Source organism: Plasmodium yoelii (genome assembly GCF_900002385.2).
Source record: "Plasmodium yoelii strain 17X genome assembly, chromosome: 11".
NCBI classification, from domain to species: Eukaryota; Apicomplexa; class Aconoidasida; order Haemosporida; family Plasmodiidae; genus Plasmodium; species Plasmodium yoelii.
In genome coordinates, this window is record NC_036183.2 from 380,194 (window position 1) to 407,198 (window position 27,005).

A 27,005-nucleotide genomic window follows, 5' to 3' on the forward strand; every position below is an offset into this window, starting at 1 on the left:
TTTTTATACGAATATTTTCCACAATTAAAAAATATTTAAAAATAATTTACTTCCCTATCTATATATCTATATTATAAATATACACGCACATGCATGTGTGCATATAAAATAATAATGAACATATATTTCACACCAGACATATATAATTATAAAAAGACATATGTATGTATATATATATATATATATATTTAATCAAAATTACTAATTTAAATAAATTAAGACCATTCAGACTTATAACCAGCTAATATTTCCAAAGGAAAATAAAAAAAAAAAAAGATATATTTTATTTTGTTTGTTTTGTTATATGTGAAAAATCATACCAATTACGCATTTTTTATTTTATTTAAAATTATTAAATATAGTACTTTATCAAATTTTCACTTTGTGTGTAAACAAATATCCATAAGTTTTTTATCTACATAAAACTGAATGGGTATATTAAAAATATAAAAGTGAATATTCTATAAGTATCTCATAAATTTTATGAATTTTCCCTAAGCTTGCTAAATATTTGTTAATTTTTTTTTTATCAAATATATATATATATATGTGTAGCATAAAATGTAGGAATAAGTTTTGCTTAAGTCAAATACACATTTTTTAAAAATTATGATTTCAAAAAAAAAAAAAAAATTTATAAAACTTGATAAAAAAATTAATAAAATACACAATTGACTTATAAATATATTGGCTTAAAATATACTAATTAAATTAAAATATACTAATTGATTTATAAATATACTAATTGCCATTTTTTGATAACATTTATAAAGCTGTATAAAATGTGGGAAAACCATATAAAAATTTTGAAAATATGTAAAAGCAAAAATATTGCTATCCATATATATATATATGCAATTAAGAAAAAAAAATAATTGATAAAATATGTATACATATGAAATGCATGATCATGTATTTGTCTAAATATAAAGCTGCACTCTCATCAAAAAAAATGACAGAGTTACAACATTTATTATTATTGTTATTATTATTATTGTTATTATTATTATTGTTATTATTGTTATTATTATTATTGTTATTATTATTATTGTTGTTATTATTATTTTCCTTTTAAATATTCCAAGAAGGAAAATAAAATGATAGGGCTTTAAATAGTATACATATTGATATATCAACGAGAACATGTACAATTATATTCTTCCTGAACAAGCAATTTAACAATATAAAATATGTCTTATTTCACTGAGTGGCTTATATTCCTTCCCAATATTATATATATATATATATATATATGAGCGATTTTTTATATTTTTCATAAAATCAAATACTAAAATTATCAAGTTTATACACATATACGGATTTCCCTTTTTATATTTTAATATTATTTATCATGTGTTTAATTTATATATATGCCCCTTCATATACATCTTCACATATTCTTATAAATACTCCCCCCTGTTTGTTGTACCATTGCATCAATAACATCCCCATCTTCAATTCCAAGTTGGTCAGGTGTATTCTCTCCATGTATTCGATCTCCGTCATATAAAAATCGGACTATAAAAAAAAAAAAAAAAAAAAAAAAAAAAATATATATATATGTATGTAATATATATATATATATATATATATATGTATGTATGTGATAAAGCTTAAGATAGCTAAATGGGGGCCAAGTACCCAGATGAAAAACACGAAAAAAAGGGAAACAAACAAAATATGTACATAAATCATAATGTCAATAAAATGATTGTTCTCTTTTTTTTAAAAACATGTACCTGCTTCTATTGATTGACCAAGACGATTACAATAAACTTCCATTAATTTTTCCAATTTTGTTTTTCTTTTTATTTTAAAAAAAACTTCTGCTCCATCAGGGGATCGAACTTTAACTTGAATATGTTCACCTTGTGTAGTCCCTGTGCTTCCATTATTATTTGCTGCTGCATTATCATCTGCCATTTTGTTTATATGAACTGTTAATAAATATTTTGTATATAATTTATTTTTTGAAAACTATAAAATATACCTTCTTCAACGGAAAATATACTACATATATGTTATTTTATATGTAAATTAAAGAATATACCTTTTTTTTTAACATTTAAAAATCAATATAAAATAAATAATAAATAACATTTATTAATAAGCAGTTTTTTTCATGTGCAAGTTTGTTTATAAAAATTATTAAGTATTAAAAAATATTTTTTTTATTTACTAAAACATTTAAATAGTACAAAAAAGAGAATTCAGCTAATTTGCATACTATATATATTTTTTTTATGTATTATTATTTTACCTAGTATATATATATTATATCCTGCATACATATATTTTTTTTTTTTATGTATTATTATTATTTTACATAGCTATAAATATTATATGCTTTTAATATTACATATGTGATACCCTTTTAAATTTTCAAATAAAGGCGCGAATTTTATGAGAGTTTTTCTTTTTTTTTTAATCTTTCATTCATCTTTTCTTAAATTATTTCAAACACTCATTTATATTATAAATCTTTTTTTAAACTCCAAAAAAACGAAAGAAAAAAAAGTGTTTTTTTTAAAGGAAAAAAATACATGTTACAATGGTATTTAATATTATATGGATATACAAAAAGTACACAAAATTATTATATATGTATAAAAATATGCACAAAGTATTTACATATAGAGTATTAATATTATATTATTTTAGCATATATAGACGAATTCACATTATTTTCTTTATATCTTTATTCTAATTTTTTATTGTAAAATAATAAACATTCTTATAAATACTGAATAATCATAAGAATTTTTTTTTTTTTTTTTAATGTTTGTTTTTGAAAATTTATGTAATAGTAGAAAGATGTTTATTATTTTTTTCTAAATATATAGTTAATTATTTAATATGTATGTATACTCTCTTATATCTTCTTTTCCATTCATATTCATGATATAAAATTGTGGGAAATTATATTTTTAATAACAATAATCCACATTGATATGGTAGTGTAGTCGGGTGTTATTTTTTATCATCTTTTAAGCAGCTTGGCTAGTTTCTTTTTCAATCTGTATCAAAAAAAAAAATATTATTTTATGAGTATTAAGTATTATGTGAAATTTGTAAAAAAAAAAAAAAAAAAAAGAGACTTACAGCTTCTTGGGCCTGTAAATATTGCTCTTTTAAATTTGCCAATTTGTCCACTAGCTTTTTTCTTAAATCCTGAATTATAAAAATAAAAAATGGTGTATAAAATTTTTATAGAAATATGTACTTTGAAAAAATATTTAAATAAAAAATTTCATTATCGCTTCGTTTCGATATTTATATAACTAACAACTAGGTGAGGGCTATATTTGTTATACTCGGCCAGCTCTTCATCAAGCTCTTTTGCCAAAACCGACTTTGGTTTCCTAATAAAGCTAATAAGAAAAATATGAACGGTACATAATTTATCTGAATTATTTAATAGTAAAGCAAAATACTTTTTTTCAGTTTAACACCCCATTTTGAAACGTTTTAATATTTACATTTTCGAAACCTTCCTATAGCATTCTTGTTCGTCTGTATTATTCTTTATCTATAAAAAATGAAAACAAATCATGACAATAATACTCCCAAAAAAAAATATAAAAACAGAGAAATAACCAAATAAAGGACATAGACTGTTTAATTTTCTTCTATATATAAAATACGAATTAATATTGCCATTATAATAATCAAATTTTATTTTCACATTTTAAAAAATTACTGTTTCTATAGATGCTTCACATTTTTTCCTAAAATATAGCTCATTTGCCAAAATGCCTTTTATTCTGTTATTTTGCTGTAATGTGGCTTCAATTATTCTTGATATATCCTTCAGCTATAAAAAAAATAATAGTTATTAGTAAAAACATGATCAAGCATGTTAATAATAATATATAATATGAAGCTATATCACATAGCTATAATAATTTTAAATAACAAACAAACAAATGTCTATCCAAGTACATTATAATTTGCTCTTATTAAAATAAAATAAATTAAATATAGACAAAAATATTCAAATTTAAAGAAACTATATTTCCTTATTTTAACAACGTGCGAAATAAAACACATCCATGATTAAAAAACTAAATATAACATACCCTTTTCAAGGAATTTAAATGATTATCATTTATTGTTTCCATTTTTTTACATATAAAATTCAATTATAATAATATTTTTATTGATTTTGACATAAACATATATAAAGAATTTTTATCCACTAAATGTGTATTTTATATATAAATACATTTTTTTTGTAGATAGGCTATGTATATAATTATATATAATATATGTATATATGGCATAAAAAAAAAAAAAAAAAAAAAAAAAAAAAAAAAAAAATTATGAACAAAATATGAAAAAATATGAAAAAATATGAACAAAATATGAAAAAATATGGAAAAAATTATGAACAAAATATGAACAAAATATGAACAAAATATGAAAAAATTATGAACAAAATATGAACAAAATATGAAAAAATATGAACAAAATATGAACAAAATATGAACAAAATATGAACAAAATATGAACAAAATATGAACAAATGTGAACAAATTTGGAAATATTATCAAAATAAACTTGAATAAAATTAAGATATTTGCAATTTTATCTATACAATTTTTGGAAAATAAGTGGGATAATAATATACATGTACATAATACCTGTAAACTCAAACTAATAAATCCTGCCGTTAAGCTGATTTAACAGCTCGTCTTTTAAAATTCAGTTAAAGCATTATTCTTCAAATTTGCCCAAACTTATTAACAAAAAATTTCCATATATTTTCATCCATAACCGTGTGTTTTGCTTTATATTATTATTTTTTTTTTAAATAATGAATCATGCTTCAAGTGACCAGATATATTTCATCCATAACACAACCCTGTATTTGTTTTTGTATGCTTTTGTTCAAGTAACTTACTATTTAATATGGCTATTTTTTACTAATAAAAATATTATAAAATTTTTGACAAGATTACAAAACAAAATACTAAAAAAATATTGCCAGTATTTTAAATCTTCCGAATATTTGGACATTTGTAAAAATATAGAAGAATTACAATTGAAGATAAAAAAATATAATAAATTAATCGAGCGAAATAAAAAAGAAAATAGCCATTTAAATAGTTATGATTTATTATTATTAAATGGAAAATATACAAGAAAGCTTTTAAAGGAAGAACAAACGTTAAACATTTATATGCAACAACTTAATGACCAAAATAAAAATAACTATATTGTTTTAACATGGAATGCATTATTGCAATTTTTTTCATCAACGGATAAAATCACCAGTATTCTTAGAAGACAGCTATGTGTATGAACACGAAAAAAAAGGAAAGCACACTTTTTTAATATATATACATACACCTTTATCCTTATTTTATTTTTTTTTTGCAGATCTCAATTATTTTTCTATCATTTATATTCCTTTTTAATGTCAATTTTGAAATACCACTTTTCAAAATAAACTTAAATATGTGGTTTAAAAGAAATATTCAAATAGAAGAATCAGGTATTTTCTCTATTTTAATACACCCAATTATATTGTCTAAAAATAAACATATATTAATTTTATTCCTTAACACTTTTTTGAATAAACAATTAATTACGATACTATTATATATCCTTTTATTATTCTATTTTTTTTTTTTTTTTTTTTTTTACAGATAAAAATCCAAATGGATTGTTAAGTTTTATGTATGGATATAATATTGCGAATTTTTTTTTTATGACAATGAAAGAAAATTTGTCTAATATATTTATAAAATTACCAATAGAAAATAAAACAAAAAAAAATTCTATATTCTTTTAATGAAAAAAGAAAATTTTCTTAAAAAATATAACTGAATAGTTATATATATTCATATTTTGATATGTAAAATAATATTTTTTTTTGTATTTTTATTTTCCAACTATTTGATTTTTTAAGTGATGGTATTTGCCTTTATCACAATACTTTTCATTTATTTTGGCAATTTAATCAATTTTATTTAATATTTTTTTAATATTTTTTTTATATTTTTTGTATACAGTTTTGAATTAAACAAAAATATGCAATAATTTGTTGATAAATAATTTTAAAAAATAAATATTGGAAAATTTTAAAAAAACAAGAAAAACATATAAGCTTGTAATTTTTTTTATTTTATTTCCTTTGATAAAACGAATCAAACAAACTCCACATTTGTATTTTCTCGTTGTTCTCGTTCTTTCTGTAATTATGAAAAAAAAAATAAAAAAAAAAAAAAAAAAAATATATCCATGTAGATTAGTATATGTATCAATATAATAAAAGTTTATTTATAAAAATGAAAAAAAAATAAATTTATCGAAAATGCCAAAAGTACTTATAGTTTTTAATTTTACATTTTTTTTGGACAGTTTCATTCTTACCTGTACATTTTGTTCGTGAAATATATCCGAAGAAAATTTGATTGCATCATTTTCATTCATTTTAATAATTTCATCACTTTCGAAATTGTTCTTAACTAGGGTAAAGTCTATATGTTCTTGCTTCTTAGCAATTAATTCTTTATGTATATTTTCAAATTCTGTATTTTTTAATAAAGCTGGATTTTTCTTGATATAATTTAAGGATAAGTTAATTTTTTTATCTGATGCTTCTTTTATTCTATTTTTATAAAATAACATTTTTCTTTTTTCTTTAATCTTTTCAATTGTTTTTATAGCATTAATTGTTTTTATATATAAATTTCTATCATATTTTATTGGCTCGTTTCGAATTTTTTCAAACTCAAATATTTTATCATCATTAAGTTCTTTGTTTCTTTCTTTACGATATATTTTTGTCCATTTTACTTTACGTGGATTATGTTTTGCCTTAAAATGTTTATGACATTTACTACGACAAAATCGAAAGACTCTTGCATCGTTTCGTATGAAATGTATTCCATGCCCTGTTCGTAATAAATGTGCAAAGGTATTAGTATGAAATATGTCGTGATATTATTTTGTGCATATTTCGCATGTTTTGCATATTTCGTAGGTTTCCCATTTTGGTTCTCTTTTTCTTACCTGGATATATGTTTCCCGAGCAATACCAACATTTTTCTATCCTCATTTTATCATCAAAAAAAAAAAAACAGAATGAAAAAATAAAATAAAAAAAGAAATAAATTGCCAAAAGTCCAAATTCAAAATAAAATGTAGTAAAAAAACGACAAAAATTGGCAATTATATAAAAAATAAATATATAACAAAAACAACGAATAAATATAATTTTTTTTTTATTAAAAACACCAAACCGATAAAAATCTATATTTTTTTTTATACTACATTTTTCGTATTTTTGAAATAAAATCAATCCGGTTTTCAGCTTAATCCAAAATTTATATTATTTATTTTTTTTCCACTTTTTAATTTTTTTATAAATTTTGTTCAGATTATTGGCGCATATACATGTATACATATATATATACATATATAATAATAATAATAATAATTAGTTATGCACTTTTTTTCTTTTTTAACTGTCACCAACTCTATAGGAAGCTTTATAACAACATTCCTTTGGAATATTTTGTCAAGTTTGTTACATTTTATTATATTTATATAAAAAAAATATACATATATATTATACATATCTATACAACAATTTTAATTTTTATCAAATATAATATTAAAAAAAAATTACTTTTCCCATTTTTTGGAATTATTTTTTCGAAAAAAAATAAACATACTATATCAACCCAATACAATATATTTTTCCATCTTTGAATTTTTTTATTTAAAATTTTCTATATCTAATATTACGAATTTTTTTTTCAACCATTTTAAGGCAAACATTGTGATATAGTATATAAAATAAGGGTATAAATACGGTAAAAATAGCAATATAGATAAACAATTATGTATATTTCAGATAACTAATACATATGAATGTTATTTAAAAAAAATGGACGAAAACGATGATCTAAATGATCTCAACTTCTTCTTAAGAGAAGAAAACCATTTAAAAGATGATAGTTATGATTATAATAAAAAAAAAGTTAGTATGCTTTTAAACAAAAATAATACATTAGAGAAATATAACGATAAAACGAGTAATAATTGTGAAAAGGATATTGAAAAATCTTTTGATAAAAATAACCAAATAGAAGACAATATTATTAATGAAAACAATTTAGAAATAATAGAAGATATTCAAAATTATGAAAATGATGATAACAAATCTTCTAATATAAAAAATAAATTAATTCATAAAGATATACCACTAAAAATACATAATATAATATCATCAGCAAATTTAGATACAGAAATAGATCTCCGACTTGTAGCAATTTCGATTAAAAGTGCAGAATATAATCCTAGTAAAATTAACACTCTTATAATTCGAATAAATAATCCAAAATGTACAGCATTGATTTTTAAAAGTGGAAGAATTATGCTTACGGGTACAAAAAATAAAACAGATTCTATAAAAGGATGTAAAAAAATTGGGAAAATTATTAAGCTAGTTACTAACCAAAATATTAGATTAAAAAATTTTAAAATTGAAAATATAATTGCAAGTGCAAATTGTAATATACCAGTTAGATTAGAAATGCTTGCTCATGATCATAAAGAATATTGCAATTATGAACCTGAATTATTTGCGGGTCTAGTTTATAGATACAAACCAACATCAAATTTAAAATCAGTTATTTTGATTTTTGTTTCTGGAAAAATTATTATCACTGGTTGTAAATCTTTACAAAAACTTAACACCGTTTTTCAAGATATTTACAATGTCTTAGTACAATATAAAAGTTGATATTTTCAACAAAAATATAAATTAAAAAAAACCTTTTCTTTTTTTCACATTTTATTATGTAAAAATTAAAACTTTTTTTTTCTTTTTTTTCACATTTTATTTTGTTTATGTAAAAATTAAAACTTTTTTTTTTCTTTTTTTTTTCTTTTTTTTTCTTTTTTTCACATTTTAAATTATAATCCTGATAGTTTACTACCATATTTGTTTTGTCAATTTTGATAAGTTATATGCCTCTTTTTTTTGGTGCAATTTTTATTTTTTCGTAACTCCTAAATATTTCAGTCAAATTTTTTTTCTATAAAATTTGGTGTGTATATACATGAAATGCCAATATATATAAACTTGTAAAACTGGGGTACATTACATGGTTTTCTTTTTATTTGAACCCACCATCTTGCCAACCTAACAAAATCTTCACAGCAGATCCAACATACCCTTTTAAGCGCGGGTTAAATACGTTCACAATTCCAATATATAGCTTTATTATGTAGCCTTATTAATAGCTCTATTATATAGCTTTATTTGTAATTATAGCCTTATGTAGCTTTGTTCATTAATTGGTCATGCTGAACATATTCGTCATAGCCTTTAGTTAGAGGGTCCTTATTTTCGGCATACAATGCAGCTAAATTGTGAATGTTGAAAATATTTTTAAAGTTACCTAATTCGATGGACTTATTTTTTTTTGCATTATTAATATTTCTTAGAATATATTTTTGTCGTCTAGCTTTAATTAAAGCAGAGGTAAACCAAACACATCTCAAAATTTTTATCCACTGTTTTATGTTAGGTCGAGAATTCAAATTTGTTAATTCAACATAACTGCATAATAATCTTTCGTTAAATCGTATTAAAGAAGGATGTATTTTTTTTAATTTCATTTCATTTAGTATATTAAAACTTTCCTCCAAATATTGTCCATCCGATATAATTATTTTTCCATGTAATAAAATACTATATGAAACTTCATCTTTTAGTGGATATTTATTTAATATATCATAGTAATATTCGAAATCTTTTTTATTATTTTTTTTTAGACTTATCCATATTTTTTTATGTATTTTATTTTTATATTTTTGTATATCATGCTCTTCTTTGGAAATTTCCAATGTCTCATTTTTTCGTTCAACATTTTTATTTTCTTCAACATTTATGTTTTTCTCAACATTTTTATTTTTCTCAACATTTTTATTTTTCTCAACATTTTTATTTTTCTCAACATTTTTATTTTTCTCAACATTTTTATTTTTCTCAACATTTATATTTTTCTCAACATTTATATTCTTCTCAACATTTTTATTTTTCTCAATATCTTGGGTTATAATTGACTGACTATGTAATACATTTTCACTCTTCATTTCTGTTGTTTTTTTATTTTTGTCTTGATTAAAAATGGCTAGTTCACTAAACATATTTAATTTGCTATTTTCATCATTTAGTAATTTCATTTTTCGTTTCACTTTTTCAGATATATAATACTTTTTATTATCACAATCTATATTACTCTCTCTATTCAACTCATTTTTTTCTTTTTTCAAAATTCTATTTGGGTAATATTTATTAATTATATCGTTAAAATTATTTTTATTTCCTCTTATTCTTAAAGAGGATGGTTTTAACCCTTTTTCCACTTTCACTCCAAAAGCCCGTTTGCTTATTTGGGTAAAATACACATTAAAACGGTTTAGAAAGCGCATATTTTTCACAACTTTCAAAATGTTCACAATTTTTACAGCCTCACAATTTTCACCGTTTCACAACTTTGTTTACGACATTATACTATTGTTCCATTTTTTAACTGGAAAATGATGTTTAAGTTTTGCAGTTTGGCAAATCAAAAAAAAAAAAAAAATATTCAAGTAGATAGCTAAAAATTTATACTTGCATACATACATACATACAAACACGATATTATAATGAAATTTTTATTTTATTTCCATTTCGAAAGCATACCCATGTTTATTATAAAATATAGAATGTGTATAATTTTTGCGGAACGTTTTTAGTTGTTTTTTCAAATATGTATAACTATTAAAAAATAAAACAAATAAATAAAACAAATAAATAAAACAAAATAAAACAAAATAAAATAATAAAAATGCAAGCAAGAAATAATACGTGACAAAATCGGATAAAAATTGAATTTTCATTAAGGCTCATTAAACTGTGTCAATATTAAATTTTCCCTACAGTTATTTCGAATTTTCTATATTTTAACTACATTAGCTATTATAATATTTTCCTTTAATTTTATTCCAAATCAAAAAATTGCAAAGAACTTGATAATAAATTTGCTAAAATGTTTTCAGAATGTTCCCTTTTGTTCCTCTATAAAAGTATAGAACAAAAAAATGAAAAGAAAAATGAAAGAAAGAGAAAAAGAAAAGTGAAAAGAAAAAGAAAGCATATTTAACGTGATAATGTAATAAACTGAATGAATATAGACTCATAAAACTAAATTTAATGGAAAAAAAAAAAAAAATAATTTTCTGGATAAATATATATTGTTATTTATCCTTTTATTTTATAGTTTATTCAAATAGTATTATCTTTTTTTTTTTACCAAATCTTGCTTAAATCTTCTCATAGCTTTTTTCTACATAAAAATAATGTCATTTATAACATGAATAAAATTGGAACAAATAAAAAAGTATATAATAATAATGTAATAATAAAAAAATAGAAAGTTAATTTTCAGGGATATTCCTGTTCTGCTATTTTTTATCGCGTATAAATATTTAACTTAAAATTTATCTATTTTTTATTATAATAAATGTGTGTGCATATTCCTTTACCTCTTTATTCTTGAGATGATCTATAAAAAAAATCCAAAATAAAAAAAATCCAAAATAAAAAAAAATCCAGAAATAAAAGTGCGAATTCAATGGGATGAAAAACCATAATAAATAACACATATAAAGCTAGCCAAAACAAATCTTAACTATTTTGTAAAAGTGAACTATTTTGTAAAAACAATTTAAGCATACATTTCATTTGAAAGAAAATGATACATTAGTTGATAAATAAGCATATGTATATCCCAATACATACATATATATTATTTTTTTATAATTATGTGTGCATTTTTTTTCCTTTTTTTTGTCTAACCCTCTATGATATCTTGAGTAGAACTCACTTCGGTCGCAAAGTTAAAAACGGTGTAAGGAGGAGTTGCAACATTTAATTCTGTTAGCTAATAATATTGAAATATAATTAATACAATTAGTAATAAAATAAAAAATTATAAAAATATTATTAATCACTATATTTAACAAATGTGTATAATATAAAATTATACATATTCTATAACTAAAATTGGAAATACTATTAATTTATAAAACACACACACATATATATATACATAAACAGTTATTGCAAACTATTTCATCCTCTCTTTTTCTTTATCTCTCCATAGTTTTATATTATTTATATTTTATACCTTTGCTTGAATAAAAATAAATGGAGATACTTTACCAATTGAATTTACATTTTTGCATAAAATATATTTATTTATGACAAAAAAAAGGAACAACTTCAAAAAAAAATATTTTAATTTATTCATTTTTGTAAAGTTGTCTCGTTTATCTTCACCCGAAAATTAAAAAAAAAAAAAATTATAATGATAAAAATAAAAAAGAGTGAAATAAACCGAATAACGTCCCAAAAAATAAATAAAATAAAATAAAAAATAAAATAATTTAATATATTCGAAATTTTTTTAAACAAATTTGATCAACTTGTTAATTTTTAATTTTTTATAAAAATGTATACAACTGTATGTTGGTTGATGGGGCTATTTATAAATATAATAAATCTCTTTATTTTTTTATATGGTAATATGCTTACATTTTATATATGTGCTAATTGTTAAGTCAACAAAAAAATATAATATCATTGCGTGCCAAAACAATGAAAATACAAATCGAATTATATATGGCAAAGAAAAAAAGGGAAATGGTAATTGTAACTAAAGAGGAATACGATAAATAAAAGGTTTAACATGAAATAAAAAATGCAAATTTCTGATAAAAGAAAACACACACATGTAGTATATATAATATATATAATATATATATATATATATATATATATATATATATATATATTTATTTATTTAAAATATTATTATTATATGTATCTACACTATATTGGGCTAGCAATTGTTTTTTCTACACACATTGTTATGTGACCAAAACAATAAAATTTATTAAAATTAATTCACTATCTTTTCAACCAGTCATAATTGTTACAACATTTCGAAAACGTTCATATATCATACATATATATCATATATGTACATATAAATAAATAAAGCAAAAAACTTGCATTTTATTATCTCCTTTTTTGTAGAGTTAATTATACTATCGTTTGCTTGATATGGAATATTAACTAAAAAATTCCAAATAAAGAATTAAAAAAAATTCCAAATAAAGAATTAAAAAAAATCCAAATAAAGAATTAAAAAAAATCCAAATAAAGAATTAAAAAAAATCCCAAATAAAGAATTAAAATAGGAATATAAATAAAAAAGAATAAAATAAAATATACAATATGCACACACGTTCGAAAATATAAAATGGGATAGTTCAAGCTGAATACAAATTAATATATATATACATATTTAATAACATTTTATTCACATTTTTATATGTCTGCATATGTGTTTATATTCATTTAAAAATTATATTTAATACAATTATTTATTAAATTTATATTACATTGTATTAAAAACAAAAAGCGGTAAAACGCGATAATATTTTTTAAATATTCTCTTTTCTTTTTAATATATTATAAAATACACCCACATTCTCTACATTATTTGATAATATATCCCTGTCTACATACATTTTATTTTATTATTATTTTTTTTTTTACAATTTTTAAATAAAACCACACAAATAAAATAGAATATTCTTTATTTTTAAAATGAATTAATTATAAAGAAATGATATACATTGTAAAAAAAAGAAAACACCAAAATATGTAGAAAAAGTTATATATTTTTAAATCGAAATATACGGTTTAACTATTAAAGCTGTATAATATGTAAAGAATTAAAAAAAAATAAAATAAACAAAATTTAATTTATTCTTTGGAATATCCATATTAGAATAAATAAAATTCGTCTATAAAATAAGCTAGATTGAAAAAAAAAAAAATATACACATGAAAATAAAATTTCACATTTAAAGCATTGAATTGTAAAATAACACAGTACATATATATATATGTATATGCTATTTTTAAACCATAGCTCTAAATTTTGTTAACTTGATTAATATATAATTGAATATTTTTTTTTTTTTTTTTTTTTTCTTATATTCGTATAAACATATAAGAACATATAAAAATGCATTAGGGGATGTTGACATTGATAAAATCCATATAGACATATACATTGGCATTTGTAAAAAATTGTCAATTAATTTTCAAAGACAGTTATTAAAATAATGAAACACCAATGGAAATAATTTTTTTTTTTTTTTTTTTTTTTTAAATAACTATAACATGAATAGAAGAATTAATAAATCAATAGAACAGAAAAAAGGGGCACACATATTTAAAAATTTGGAATTAAAAGAAAAAACAAATATTTCAAAAAATTCAAATAATCAAATTAATTTCATAGTCCAAAAATTACAAAAAAATATAAAACAATTTTCTAACACCCCTAATCAAAATGATAAAACTTCTTCTTTTAGTAATAACGTCTATACTTATAATATTTATCACAAAGAAAATGATATAAACCAACAAAATAAAACCCTAACCCAGCAAAATAAAACCCAAAGTCAGCAAAATAAAACCCAAAGTCAGCAAAATAAAACCCTAACCCAGCAAAATAAAACCCAAAGTCAGCAAAATAAAACCTTAACCCAGCAAAATAAAACCTTAACCCAGCAAAATAAAACCCTAACCCAACAAAATAAAACCCCAACCCAGCAAAATAAAACCCTAACCCAACAAAATAAAACCCAAAACCAACAAAATAAAACCCTAACCCAACAAAACATAAATACCATTTCCAGTGATACATTGAAAAGTATAATAAAACAAAATGACAAATTAACTAATGTTTCTAACAAATATACACTAAAAACAAAAAATTTATTAAACGAAAAAAATATTACAAATGAAGATACATATATTTCTTCGGTAAATATGATAAATAAATATAATAAGACAGATAAAAATGAAATAAATCAACACAATTTAGAAAAAAAAAAAAAAATAATCAACTATCCTGTAGAAACTTTAGGCAATAATAATGATAAAAACAGTTTCGAAACAATGAGACAAAAAGGGAATGATGATAAATGTCCTACTCATTCAACTGTGAATTATAAAATTGAAAAAAAAATATTAAAAGAAAACATTTTTAATAAGAACTTATCTTCTATTATGAAAGAAAAAGCAACTAAGATAAAAACCAATATGATCAATAATCCAAAAAATGAGACAGAAGAAATAAAAACATCTATATATAAAAAAATTGTAATAAATAATAACATAATGAAAACAAAACAAGAATGTAATAGTTTAATTATTGATAAAAAAAAGAATGATTCACAAAATAATAAAAATTTAAAAAAATTTAAGAGAATTATTCCATATGAACTTCCTCCTACAAAAAAAAATAAAAATGAAAATATCCAAACATGTAAAAATGTGGCATATCCTATATCATCTAATAATATATATAATAACAAGGAAAATACAAAAAAAATAAATGACGTAAACGAAAAAAAAATAAATGACGTAAACGGAAAAAAAATAAATGACATAAACGAAAAAATGAATTCATTATCGATCCCTATGAATTTTAATTCTATAGAAAACGCATCTGTTAAAAATGATCAGCTGTCTAATAATATAGATTCAAAATCTGACTCAGTTAATTATAACCAGTTAAGTTATACACAAAAAACAACAATACAATCAAAGACGCCATCTATTATGTATATAAAAAATGGACAAAAAAATTTAAATAAATTAAATATTAGTGAAAAAAGAGAAACAAAATCAACCAGTTATTATCCTAGAAATGAAATAAAACCCTTATTAATTAAAAATAAAAATAGTAAAAATACTGATCAAATAGAAAAAAAAAATATTCGTAAAATTACAAGTACAAAAAGTTATATATCATTAACAAATATAAAAATGAAAAATAATTCAAATATTACAATTAACAATTCTTCTGAAAAAAATCATTTTAATAAACATACTAATCAGGAAACAATTCTAAAAATAGACAATAGTGAGCTTTTAAATAAAAAAACGAATATGCTTTTTCCTAAAACCTTAAAAACATTTAAAGAAGTTAACATACACCATAAAATAAATTTGAATAATTCCAAAGATAATAATTTATTTTCCTTACAATATGAAAATGACAATATAATTGAAGGAAATAATGAATTTTATGATTTACCAAATCAAGACCTTTATTCGAAAGAGACTACAAAAAATGAAAATATTCGCAATTTTGACCATCTTGACCATCTTGCCCAGCTTGGCAATCTTGGCAATTTTGACCATCTTGACAATTTTGACCATCTTAACAATTTTGACCATCTTGACAATTTTGGCAATCTTAACAATTTTGACCATCTTAACATTTTGAACGATCGTAAATTTGTTAATTACAATATGCCTCAAATGAAACAGTCATATAATAATATAAAGTCAGAAATGGATTCAAAAAATAGAAATGTTCAAAATAATTTGGGAAACTGTTATAACGACAATAAATATAGTGAAAAATTTAATAATAGTGAAAATAGCAATTATAATAATAACACCATTGTTGAAAGTAGTGGTACCTGTCAAGATGGTGATAAAATACTTATAACTGTTAAACCAATGGATTCTACAGATTCTATTATCACATCTAATATAGAAAATGACCGAGTGAATTGCCAAAATTATATATTAAAAAAAAATTTTAATTCTGAATCAAAAGAATATAATTTATTCCAAACAAATAAAATGAATAATACAATGTTAAAACCAAGACATGAATCCATACAAATCGGATTAAAGCTTGATGAAATGAAAAGAAGAAGTTTCGAAATTTTTAATTATAATACACAAGTTGAAAATAACTTATCAAAAAACAACAAAGACATGTTAAGTAATATCATAGTAAAAACTGATAACACAAAAAAACAAAAATCGAGAAATATCATTGAATTGATTCAAAATGAAGATAAACTAGAATTCTTAAAAAAAAGAAAATTAAGTTATAATATAGACACAAATAAAAATAATGAAAAAAAAACATCCTTATTTTTCAAAAATTCTATAAATCCTAAACCCGGAATTCCATTCAATTCATCTATTCGAAATATTATAGAAAAGGTTGTTGGCAAACATCTGGTCCTAAGAAAAAGTATACCAAATTATAAAAAGCCAAACAAAAAGGAAAATACAATAAAGTTAAATGATCAGCAAGTAAATAATAAAAACAATAAAAACAATAACAATGATAATAATAACATTACCGTGAAAAATATCAATAACCGATTAAAAAAAAAAAATAGCTTCAACCCACTAAATCATATCAATTTAAATAAACCACCTTTTGTAAGAACTCAATACAGTCACATTTCTAGCAACCCCAATACAGGTAAGAACTATGCATAAAATATATATCACCATTTTTACTAATAAATCGGATAAAAAAATAAAAAAAATATAAAAAAAAATAATAAAAATAATGATAAAAATAATGATAAAAATATGATCAATGTGCATTATCTTAATATTTCCCAATTTGTCAAAATTAACCTGAATAATATAAATGTTGGAAATAATAATATTCATATTTTTCTTTTTATATAGAAAATGAATTATCACAAAATTTGGAAAATAAAGCTAATATATCAATGAATATTTTATTAAAAAAATTCCCACCCCCAAAATTTGAAATGTCCCCTAATATGAATAACATTTCAAATATACCCAATAATAATGATAAAAATGAAACACAAAATAATTATATAAATAATAATATCATGTCAAAAAATTTAAAAAAAAATAATATAATATTTAATTCTCAAATAAAATCATATTATAAAACAGATTTGAGTCAAATTAGTAATTTTTCAAAAAATAGACAATCACAAAATATAAAATATGGAAACGATGGAAATAAAAAAGAAATAAACAATGTCGATAATAATAAAAAGTCTTCACAACTAAATTATGGATATAAAAAATTGGAACAACTTTCTTCCATTTTATTAGGTAATGACCTTATTATCATTTGGTTTTTTCTCTAAATAAATAACAAACTTATTCTATCTATATATAACCTCTATTTTTTTTTTTTTTTTTTTTTTTTTTTGCATATATTTACACCTTCATAAAATTTGTTTTGTTTTTATTCCTTCTCAATTTAATATACAGAAACTCACAAAGATGAAAATAAAATAAATTTAATGGATCCAGCTGATAAATATAACAATATAATTAACAAATTTATAAATAACGGTGACTTAAAATATGATAATACTCATAACAATAGTTTTGGAAATATTGATAATATTTGGAATTTTTCAAAATATTCACAAATAAATAAAAAAACTTTTCTTTTATCTGAATGTGAAGAAAACAAACCAACCCATTGTACTATGACATGCACAGAAGATCCTTTAATTTGTCATAAATGCGAAAAAAATGGAGGCAAACAAAATGGAGGCGAAAAAAATGGAGGCAAACAAAATGGAGGCGAAAAAAATGGAGGCAAACAAAACGGAGGCAAACAAAATGGAGGCGAAAAAAATGGAGGCAAACAAAACGGAGGCAAACAAAATGGAGGCGAAAAAAATGAGAGTGACATATTACAGAATAATTATCAAGACCAAATAAATTGCGATAAAAACCCAAAGCAGAATGTCGAGGATAAGACTTTTAATTTATTTGCTATGCTAACAGAAAAAGAATGCAAAGACAAAAAAATTGAAAATATAAAAATGGATAATGATAATAAAATCGATGAAGCAAAGCAACTTGAGAATGAACAAATAGTTAAACAAAATTGTGAAACATCGAAAAAAAAAAATAAAATAATTTCTCAAAAAAAAGAAAATCTCGAATCAAAATTTTATCGAATGAAAAGTGAAGAAAATGAAAAGACCATTCACGATGATACATATCCCATAAGTGGATCTCAACCAAATACAAACGATATACATTCTAAAAAATACATCAACAATAAAATAGATTGTTCTGATTTAAGCCACAAGGAAGATCTAATTAGTGGAAAAAAAATTAGTGGAAAAAAAATTAGTGAAAAAATAAATAGTGAAAAAATAAATAGTGAAAAAATAAATAGCGAAAAAAATAATACTGAAAAAAAAAATAGCGAAAAAAAAAATAGCGAAAAAAAAAATAGTGAAAAAAAAAATAGTGAAAAAAAAGCTAGTGAAAAAAAAGCTAGTGAAAAAAAAGCTAGTGAAAAAAAAGCTAGTGAAAATGAAAAAAATGTCGATGGTCAAAGAGAAGATAAACAAAGAAAAAATTTGGGATCCAATTCATTTCAAATAGTTAACAATCAAATAATCGAACAAAATAAAATGGAATCTACAAATAACATTGATGAGCAAATTGAGATTGTAAAAAAAAACAACCCCTTACTTAGTATTAAACCCAATAAAAGCCAAAACTCAAATTTAACAAATTTTGACGATAATAAATGGGAAACTAAAACGATAGTTCCTCCTGATCATGTACTAAATAACAAAAGCAAAAGCGAAAGCAAAAACAAAAACACTAATAATAATAATGATGATGGTGATGATGATGATGATAATTACAAATATATAACAACATCTACACAATCCGAATCGCAAAATAATATAACCAAATTCCCAAATGAAGATACAATTTTCAATAATACATGCTTGGATAATTATGATACTAAAATAAAAATGATAGATCATAAAAATAAATATCTTGACAATACTAATCACTTAGAATTATTTTCAAATCCACCACATCTAAATTTTATTTGGAATGGTGAAAAAATAAATGATACCAAAGATAAAGATTCCCAAAGGGTTGGGGAATATACACATGCTATAAGTCATGAAAATTGTCAAAATCGTCAAAACTGTCAAAATAGTCAAAATAGCCAAAATTGTCAAAATTCGCAAAATTCAACCATTTTTCAAAACAAGAAACATACAGAACCAATCGCATCACAATCTAAAGACGAATTAAATGATGATATTTTTAAAAATAGAAAAAAAAAAAAACGGGGAAAATATATTATAAGTTCAAACGATAATCTTGATATTTCCCTAAATAATAATGATTTTGATGAAAATGGACAAAATGAAGAAGAATATATTTATACTAATGTTAATAATAACAATTATTTATTTAATTCATTTATTTATGACGAAAATATAAATAATGATGAATTGGGAAGTTTTATAAATTGTGAAGAAAATTGTTTTGATATAAATAAAGAGAATAAAAAAATATACAATGATAATAATTTACCGATTCAATTTAGTTCATCATATAATTTTAAAACAACTAATAATAACCTATCATTATTTACCCCAATAAATGAAGAAAATATATATCATGAAAATATTTTGTATGATCAAGAAAAAGATCTGACTCACTTATTTACTTTTAATGTTCAATTAGATTCAATACAAGAAAAAGAAAATATAGAAAAAGACAATTCTCAAATTGAGTCCAAAATTGATCATAATATTTATCAAGAACAAACTGAAATCTCAGATAATGATAAAACTAACATGATTTATAGGAAATTGAAAAATGTTTTTTTTAACAAAATAAATAAGTATGTAAAAAATGATTCTACTAAAAATACATCTACTTATATTGAATCTGATAATACTCCTTTTGAACATACTATTGAAGATGTAAAAAGAAAAAAAATAAACCAATCTACTACTTCAAATAAAAAATCAAAATCATCAATAATAAGAAAAAAAGTTCGACCAAATTATGAAGAAGATACAAATATTAACATATATGAAAAACATTATATAAATAGAAGAAGAAAAAAAAATGAATCTGAAAATAATACAAATAGTCAAAAAGAAACTTCTGATATCTATACAAATGACATTATAGATATAAAAATTAAAAAAAATGAAATTCCAGAAAATAGTGAAACAACTAAAATAGACACAGAAATAGGAACCCAATTAAATAATTTAGATCATATTTCAATTATTCCTAATAATCAAGATAGTGATAATTTTTTATTAAGTACTTCAAAAATTGTATCATTATATGACCAAGTAGATTCACATGATTCTAATTGTACTGAATCTATTTTATGTCATGGTACACCAGAAAATTATGCTACTAATAGTAGAAATGAAAATATGGATGAACAAATTGAAAACAAGTTAATTATCGAAAAAAAGGAAGTACATACAAAATATTTAGAAATAGAAGAATACACAAATTATACTAAAGGAATTTTTGATAATGCATTTTTTACAAATATTGATTCACATTCTGATCAAAAATCGATGCACGAAAATAATATTATAAAAAAAGATTCAATAGATGTAGCATTCAAAGATAACGATATTAATGACACATCTGAAAAGGTAAGCATTCACGAAAAGAATATAACTGAGATGGACACAAAAACAAACTTATTGTTAGACAAAATAGGAGATGACAAAATAGGAGATGACAAAATAGGAGATGACAAAATAGGAGATAATGAAATAGGAGATAATGAAATAGGAGATAACGGAGAAGGCAACGAACTATCAGATAGCCTTATAAAAAATCGTATAGAAGCAGAAAAATTAAATAATGAAATACCATACATAACTAATATATATAAAGAAATGCATAGATCATCTGTTATGCCATTAAGAATTGAAGCTTTTCATTCATTAGAGGACCAAAGATTAATATATGGAAATCCAGATTGGCAAAAATATTTTTGTCCATTATGTGATCAAAAATATTATCCACCTAATGTTTATGTAAAAAATTATATACATTATTTAAATGAACATTGGAATAATAGAAAAAGTTTAGGTGGTTATATAATATTTCCTTGTAAATTAGAGCATGATAATAATGAACAGAACCCATCAGAAAAAAAAGTAGATGCAGGAGTTACATCTTACAATGCTTCTAAAAAATGGAAAAAAAAAAAAAAAAAAATGAAAAGAAATGCAAGATTATTTATTAATCCACATTATCATTGCCCATTATGTTTACATTTGCAATTTGATGATTATCAACTTCTAGTTGAACATTGTACAAAATTACACAAATCTACAGGAGCAGATCCTACAAGAACACTTCCACCAAATTTTATGCACACACCATTTATTAATAACAATGATTATTATTGTTCTATAAAAAAAAATGAAACAGACATAAGTAGTAATGATATATTAGAATCTGATCAATCAGATAATAAAATAGTTTCAGAATCACAAAAAAAGGGTGATCCCTTATTCCATGATTCACCATCCCAATCAAATTTAACACTTGAATTAAATAATTTAAAAAAAAATAAAATGAAAAATGGAAGAATTAGCAAAGTTGCTTTTTGTGAAGAAATTAAAGTTCGAGAATATGACATTGAATTATCTAAAATAGAAAAATTTGGGGCCAGTATTGGTCCAGTTTTTAATGATGATAAAGAAGAACCATCAAATGTGGTTGCATCTGAAGATTCGGTGAACCACCCACCGTTGTCAAGCGAGTCAAACAAGTCAAACGAGTCAAACAAGCCAAACGAGTCAAACAAATCAAGTGAATCCTTTGAATCATCTAAATTAATAGATGTAGTAAAACCTTTAGATCCTCTGCCCATTTTAGAAAAATCACCTTCCGAAAATCATAGCAATGATTCTGTCGAAAATTCGGTATGTAATAAAAAAGGAAGAGAGAATAAAATTAAAGAATATGCAATTCCTCAAAATAACAATCAAACTGATTCAACAAATTTAGAAAAATGTTTAAAGTTAGATACGAAAACTAAAAATGATGATAAAATTGACATAGATGTATATGATAATTGTCTCACTTCTACTATATTAAATAATAATAATGAATCACGTACTTATAAAAAGAATAACGAAATTTCTAAAAATGTTGAGCATACTGGATATGCAAACAATACCAAATCTAAGTCTATACATCTGGAAAATAGTGATAATGATGATGATAATGATGATGATAATGGTGATGATAATGGTGATGATGATGATAATTGTCTATTTCGGGACAATTCTAAAATTAAGTTTTTAGATAAAAATGAATCTAATAATTATATTGATGAGTATGTTTTAAATTCAACAACAGATGAATCAACAAATGAAATAGATGATCAACAATATCCAAATAAAAATGATGATAATATAAACCCTTTTCATCAAAAAAATAAAAACAAACAAAATTTAACCAACAATATATCAGACAATTCATTATCTAATTTATTATCCTTAAATTATATATATGATTCAAAAATTAATGATATTATTCCAGATTCTAAAGATGAATATGAAAAAATATTACAAATAAAAGAACAACATCTTAATGAAATTTTATTAGAAAATATAAAAGAAAATCAAAAAGAACATATATTTAATCATAATGATAATAAAAAAGTTGGTCAATTTATAAAAAAACGTATTAATAATATACATAAAAACATTATATCAAAATATAAACGAAAAATTAAAATGTCTACTATACAAGATCCAAAACAACGAGAAATAAAAGAAAAAAATTCTTATTTAAAAAATAAATCTTATGAAAATATTTATATCCCTCCAAAAAATATGAACATAACTTTGAATAACGAAATAGAAAACACACCACTCAAAAAGATTATACGTCCCAAAAAAAAAGAAAAAATTACAACACAACAAATTAATTGCAGAAAAAGTTCTAGAAATAAAAATAAAGTTACACAATAATTCAACCATATCCATATATACTTTTATCATATCGCATGCGAACGATTTATTCGAGAAAAATAAAAAAAAAAAAAAAAAAAAAATTAGGAAAATTCACGAAAAATTAACCACTCCAATTTTATCACTCAATTTTATCACTCAATTTTATCATTCATCTTTAACTGTTTGCATATGTGCCACTTTTATCTCCATTTTTATATTACTATCATTATTTTTTTTAATTAAATTCGAAGAATAATTCAAAATGCTTATGCTTTGAAAATGTATATTCTTCGCTTTTTAAATATGGCGTAGCCATGTATATTTTTTTTGTCATACATTTTTGTTTAATGTTTTTAACTTAATAAAAAAAATAAAAAAATATATAAAAAAAAACACAATATTTACCCTTTTACTATTTTAACAGTTTATCATAAATTTAGTTAATCACTTTGGTTCTCTTATGGTCTTATCCATGCTTTTCTTTTGTGGCCCATGCGGCTTTTGCAGCTCTATAAAAAAAATAAAATAAAATAAAATAAAATGAAATAAAATAAAATGTTTAAATTAAAAAATGATACAATTATATAGACAAATAAATACCCATTTTAAAACATAAAATAGCCAAATTGCACACATATATTTGTCAAATGTGGAAAATAATTTTCGTTCAATAATACTAACCGAAAAGTGAGAGCATGCTTTTCAGATAATATTTGATCACATTCATTATAACCACCAGAAAGAAGAGTAATTATTGGTATTTTATTTTTAAAAGCCATTTGATAAGTTATATAATCCCTAGTATATATTCCATGGTCAGAAATTAAAAGCAACCCTAATTCATCATCTTTACTTATATCTACACCAGCCAAATAAAAAATTATAGAATTTTTTTGAGGTTTAATATTATTTAAAATATTTTGATATATTTTTAAATATTCATTATCTTCCATATATGAATTTAATTCAATATCAATAGTTGATTTTTTTTTTAAAAATGGATAATTATTTTTACAATGTAAACTTATTGTTTTAACATTTTGATGATTTTGAAATATTTCGGCTGTCCCATCACCTTGATGTACATCAACATCTAATATAATAACATTTTTAACAATTTTATAAAATAATAAAAAATCAACAGCTATTGCTATATCGTTAAATATACAAAACCCATCTCCTTTATCTCTTTTTGAGTGATGGTTTCCTCCTCCTATATGCATACACATAGAATGTTTTAAAGCCAATAATGAACTTAATATTGTTCCATTTATTTCAATTAAATATCTAGCTATTAAATCAGAAAATAAATTTAATTCATATAATTTTATTTCTTCATTATTTTTTATTATATTAAACATTTTATTTATAAAATTTGTACTATGAATAGAAAATAAAGACTTTTTTATTTTGCTAATATCACAAGATGGGATAATATAATTATTTTCATATATACATTCTTCTCTTTTATTTAAATAATTAAATATATTTTCATATTTATTAATCTTAAATCGATGTGTCTGTATATGTCTGTTTGATTTGTTCACTTTTCTTTCAGCATTTGAATATATTGGATGAAAAACATAAGGTGGGTTTTTTGAATTATTACAATATTTTTTTTGATTTTTAAAAATATTTTCGTATATTTTTTCATTAAAACTATTTTCACATATTTTAAATACCTCTTTTTGAATATCTAAAAATAATAACTCATTATCACAACTAACATGATTGGGATAATCCCATATTTTCTCATCAATTTCGTTCACTTTTTCATTTCTTTTATTGCATAGAGGATAATATTTTTTATTTATTTCATTTTTCACACATTTGTGTGCAAATTGTTCTGTGTGCAGATCAATTAATTTTTCGATTTTTTTTTTTTCTACATTTTGAAATATTCTACTATTGTAATTTTTTTTTGTTTGTTCAATAAAATTAATGAAATTACTTATTTCTATTATTCTTTTGTTTGGATATTTTTGTTTTAATTCCAAAGTTATCCAAACAAATTCAAATAACATAAATAAGATGACAAAATAAAACCAATACATTTTAACATACCAACCTTATATAACAACATTGAAAAAAAAAAAATGATCAATAGATTTCAAATAACACCAATCTCCATATAAAAAAACGAAACTTGAAATAATAAATAAGTAAATAAAAATATATTCATCTATCTACATATCCCTATATTTATTTTAAAATCAATAATATAACGGACAAATATTTAATAACAATTTTCATGCCGATTTATATTTTCACTTTTTTGAGATACCATAAGGAGACATATATTTCTGTGCAATTTATTGAGTACACACACGACAGCAATTTTTAATAAAACTATAAATACGTCATAATATAAATGTCATAATATGTATTATATGTACATAAATTATGATACATAATATACATATTGTGATACATATTGTGATACATGCCTCAGCATGTTCCATTACTACTTTGCCAACTTAAACAAGTAAACCTCATTGTTAAAAAAAAAAATAATAATTAAAATATAACAACAATAATGGTATTTTATCAGAGAAAAAAAAGAGAAAAATATTTCCTTAAAAATGTATGAGAACATATACAATATATTTTAAACGTCCTCAATTTACACACATGTTATTGACTAAATTATTATGTCCAATTTTTCACATTCTTTTTTCATAACTCCTCTTTAAATTTGATATACGGATGATATACGGATGATATACGGATGATATACGGATGATATACGGATGATATACGGATGATATACGGATGATATTGCTTTTGCTCGCTTTTCATTTTTATATACTTTTATCCATAATATTTTTTTTTTAATAAACTTATTTTCACAGAAAAAACAAGCCAAATATGAATAACGTGCACATTTTTTTTTTTAAATTGTAAAATAATTTATCAACATATACTATTTTATCACCTTTATTTAAATTTTCTCTTTTTTAATACAATACTAAATAATTTGTTGTTTATAAAAATATAATTCTAAAATAACACAAATAAAATAAGGCAATATTTTTGTAAAATATCATAACCTTCTAAATACATATACTAAGAGTGGAAACAAAATTTATTACAAATAATTTATTTTCAATTTCTCTCTTCAAATTTGTCCATTTTATTAGTTTGGCTATAATATTCCTAATTTATAAAATTTTTTTTTTTTTTTTTTTTTAACTTTTAAAATCAAACTTAAACAAATGTACATTTTGCCTGATCATTGACAATCGATAGCTTAAAAAAAAAAAAAATCGTCTAATATAAAAATTATCAAAAAAAATAATAAAATTAAAACG

At 21.6% G+C, this 27,005-nt stretch overlaps 9 protein-coding genes across 9 annotated transcripts; 3 read left to right on the forward strand and 6 right to left on the reverse strand.

Moving 5' to 3' along the window:
* Positions 1–1,390: 1,390 nt before the first annotated feature.
* PY17X_1106500 (small ubiquitin-related modifier, putative) lies at positions 1,391–1,923 on the reverse strand (the record flags this gene model as incomplete). Its single annotated transcript, XM_022956438.1, has 2 exons — positions 1,391–1,518; positions 1,740–1,923. The coding sequence occupies 2 exons, from the start codon at positions 1,921–1,923 to the stop codon at positions 1,391–1,393; spliced, it is 312 nt and encodes a 103-aa protein (XP_022812347.1).
* A 1,064-nt stretch (positions 1,924–2,987) lies between these two features.
* Positions 2,988–4,121, reverse strand: PY17X_1106600 (mediator of RNA polymerase II transcription subunit 11, putative; the record flags this gene model as incomplete). Its single annotated transcript, XM_022956440.1, has 6 exons — positions 2,988–3,017; positions 3,103–3,171; positions 3,287–3,371; positions 3,480–3,529; positions 3,701–3,814; positions 4,080–4,121. 6 exons carry the CDS (start codon positions 4,119–4,121, stop codon positions 2,988–2,990), a joined length of 390 nt encoding a protein of 129 aa, XP_022812348.1.
* Positions 4,122–4,816: 695 nt separating this feature from the next.
* PY17X_1106700 (conserved Plasmodium protein, unknown function) lies at positions 4,817–5,797 on the forward strand (the record flags this gene model as incomplete). Its single annotated transcript, XM_022956441.1, has 3 exons — positions 4,817–5,299; positions 5,383–5,497; positions 5,652–5,797. The coding sequence occupies 3 exons, from the start codon at positions 4,817–4,819 to the stop codon at positions 5,795–5,797; spliced, it is 744 nt and encodes a 247-aa protein (XP_022812349.1).
* Positions 5,798–6,152: 355 nt separating this feature from the next.
* PY17X_1106800 (60S ribosomal subunit protein L24, putative) lies at positions 6,153–7,066 on the reverse strand (the record flags this gene model as incomplete). The annotated part of the gene is made up of 3 exons (XM_022956442.1): positions 6,153–6,197; positions 6,379–6,902; positions 7,021–7,066. The coding sequence occupies 3 exons, from the start codon at positions 7,064–7,066 to the stop codon at positions 6,153–6,155; spliced, it is 615 nt and encodes a 204-aa protein (XP_022812350.1).
* An 834-nt stretch (positions 7,067–7,900) lies between these two features.
* Positions 7,901–8,758, forward strand: PY17X_1106900 (transcription initiation factor TFIId; the record flags this gene model as incomplete). Its single annotated transcript, XM_721339.1, has 1 exon — positions 7,901–8,758. The coding sequence occupies one exon, from the start codon at positions 7,901–7,903 to the stop codon at positions 8,756–8,758; it is 858 nt and encodes a 285-aa protein (XP_726432.1).
* Positions 8,759–9,294: 536 nt separating this feature from the next.
* Positions 9,295–10,455, reverse strand: PY17X_1107000 (conserved protein, unknown function; the record flags this gene model as incomplete). The annotated part of the gene is made up of 1 exon (XM_721340.1): positions 9,295–10,455. The coding sequence occupies one exon, from the start codon at positions 10,453–10,455 to the stop codon at positions 9,295–9,297; it is 1,161 nt and encodes a 386-aa protein (XP_726433.1).
* Positions 10,456–11,008: 553 nt separating this feature from the next.
* Positions 11,009–12,320, reverse strand: PY17X_1107100 (conserved Plasmodium protein, unknown function; the record flags this gene model as incomplete). Its single annotated transcript, XM_022956443.1, has 5 exons — positions 11,009–11,086; positions 11,322–11,354; positions 11,554–11,573; positions 11,867–11,951; positions 12,198–12,320. 5 exons carry the CDS (start codon positions 12,318–12,320, stop codon positions 11,009–11,011), a joined length of 339 nt encoding a protein of 112 aa, XP_022812351.1.
* A 1,946-nt stretch (positions 12,321–14,266) lies between these two features.
* PY17X_1107200 (conserved Plasmodium protein, unknown function) lies at positions 14,267–23,712 on the forward strand (the record flags this gene model as incomplete). Its single annotated transcript, XM_022956444.1, has 3 exons — positions 14,267–17,390; positions 17,606–18,010; positions 18,173–23,712. 3 exons carry the CDS (start codon positions 14,267–14,269, stop codon positions 23,710–23,712), a joined length of 9,069 nt encoding a protein of 3,022 aa, XP_022812352.1.
* Positions 23,713–24,160: 448 nt separating this feature from the next.
* Positions 24,161–25,748, reverse strand: PY17X_1107300 (histone deacetylase; the record flags this gene model as incomplete). The annotated part of the gene is made up of 2 exons (XM_721783.2): positions 24,161–24,203; positions 24,376–25,748. The coding sequence occupies 2 exons, from the start codon at positions 25,746–25,748 to the stop codon at positions 24,161–24,163; spliced, it is 1,416 nt and encodes a 471-aa protein (XP_726876.2).
* Positions 25,749–27,005: the final 1,257 nt, after the last annotated feature.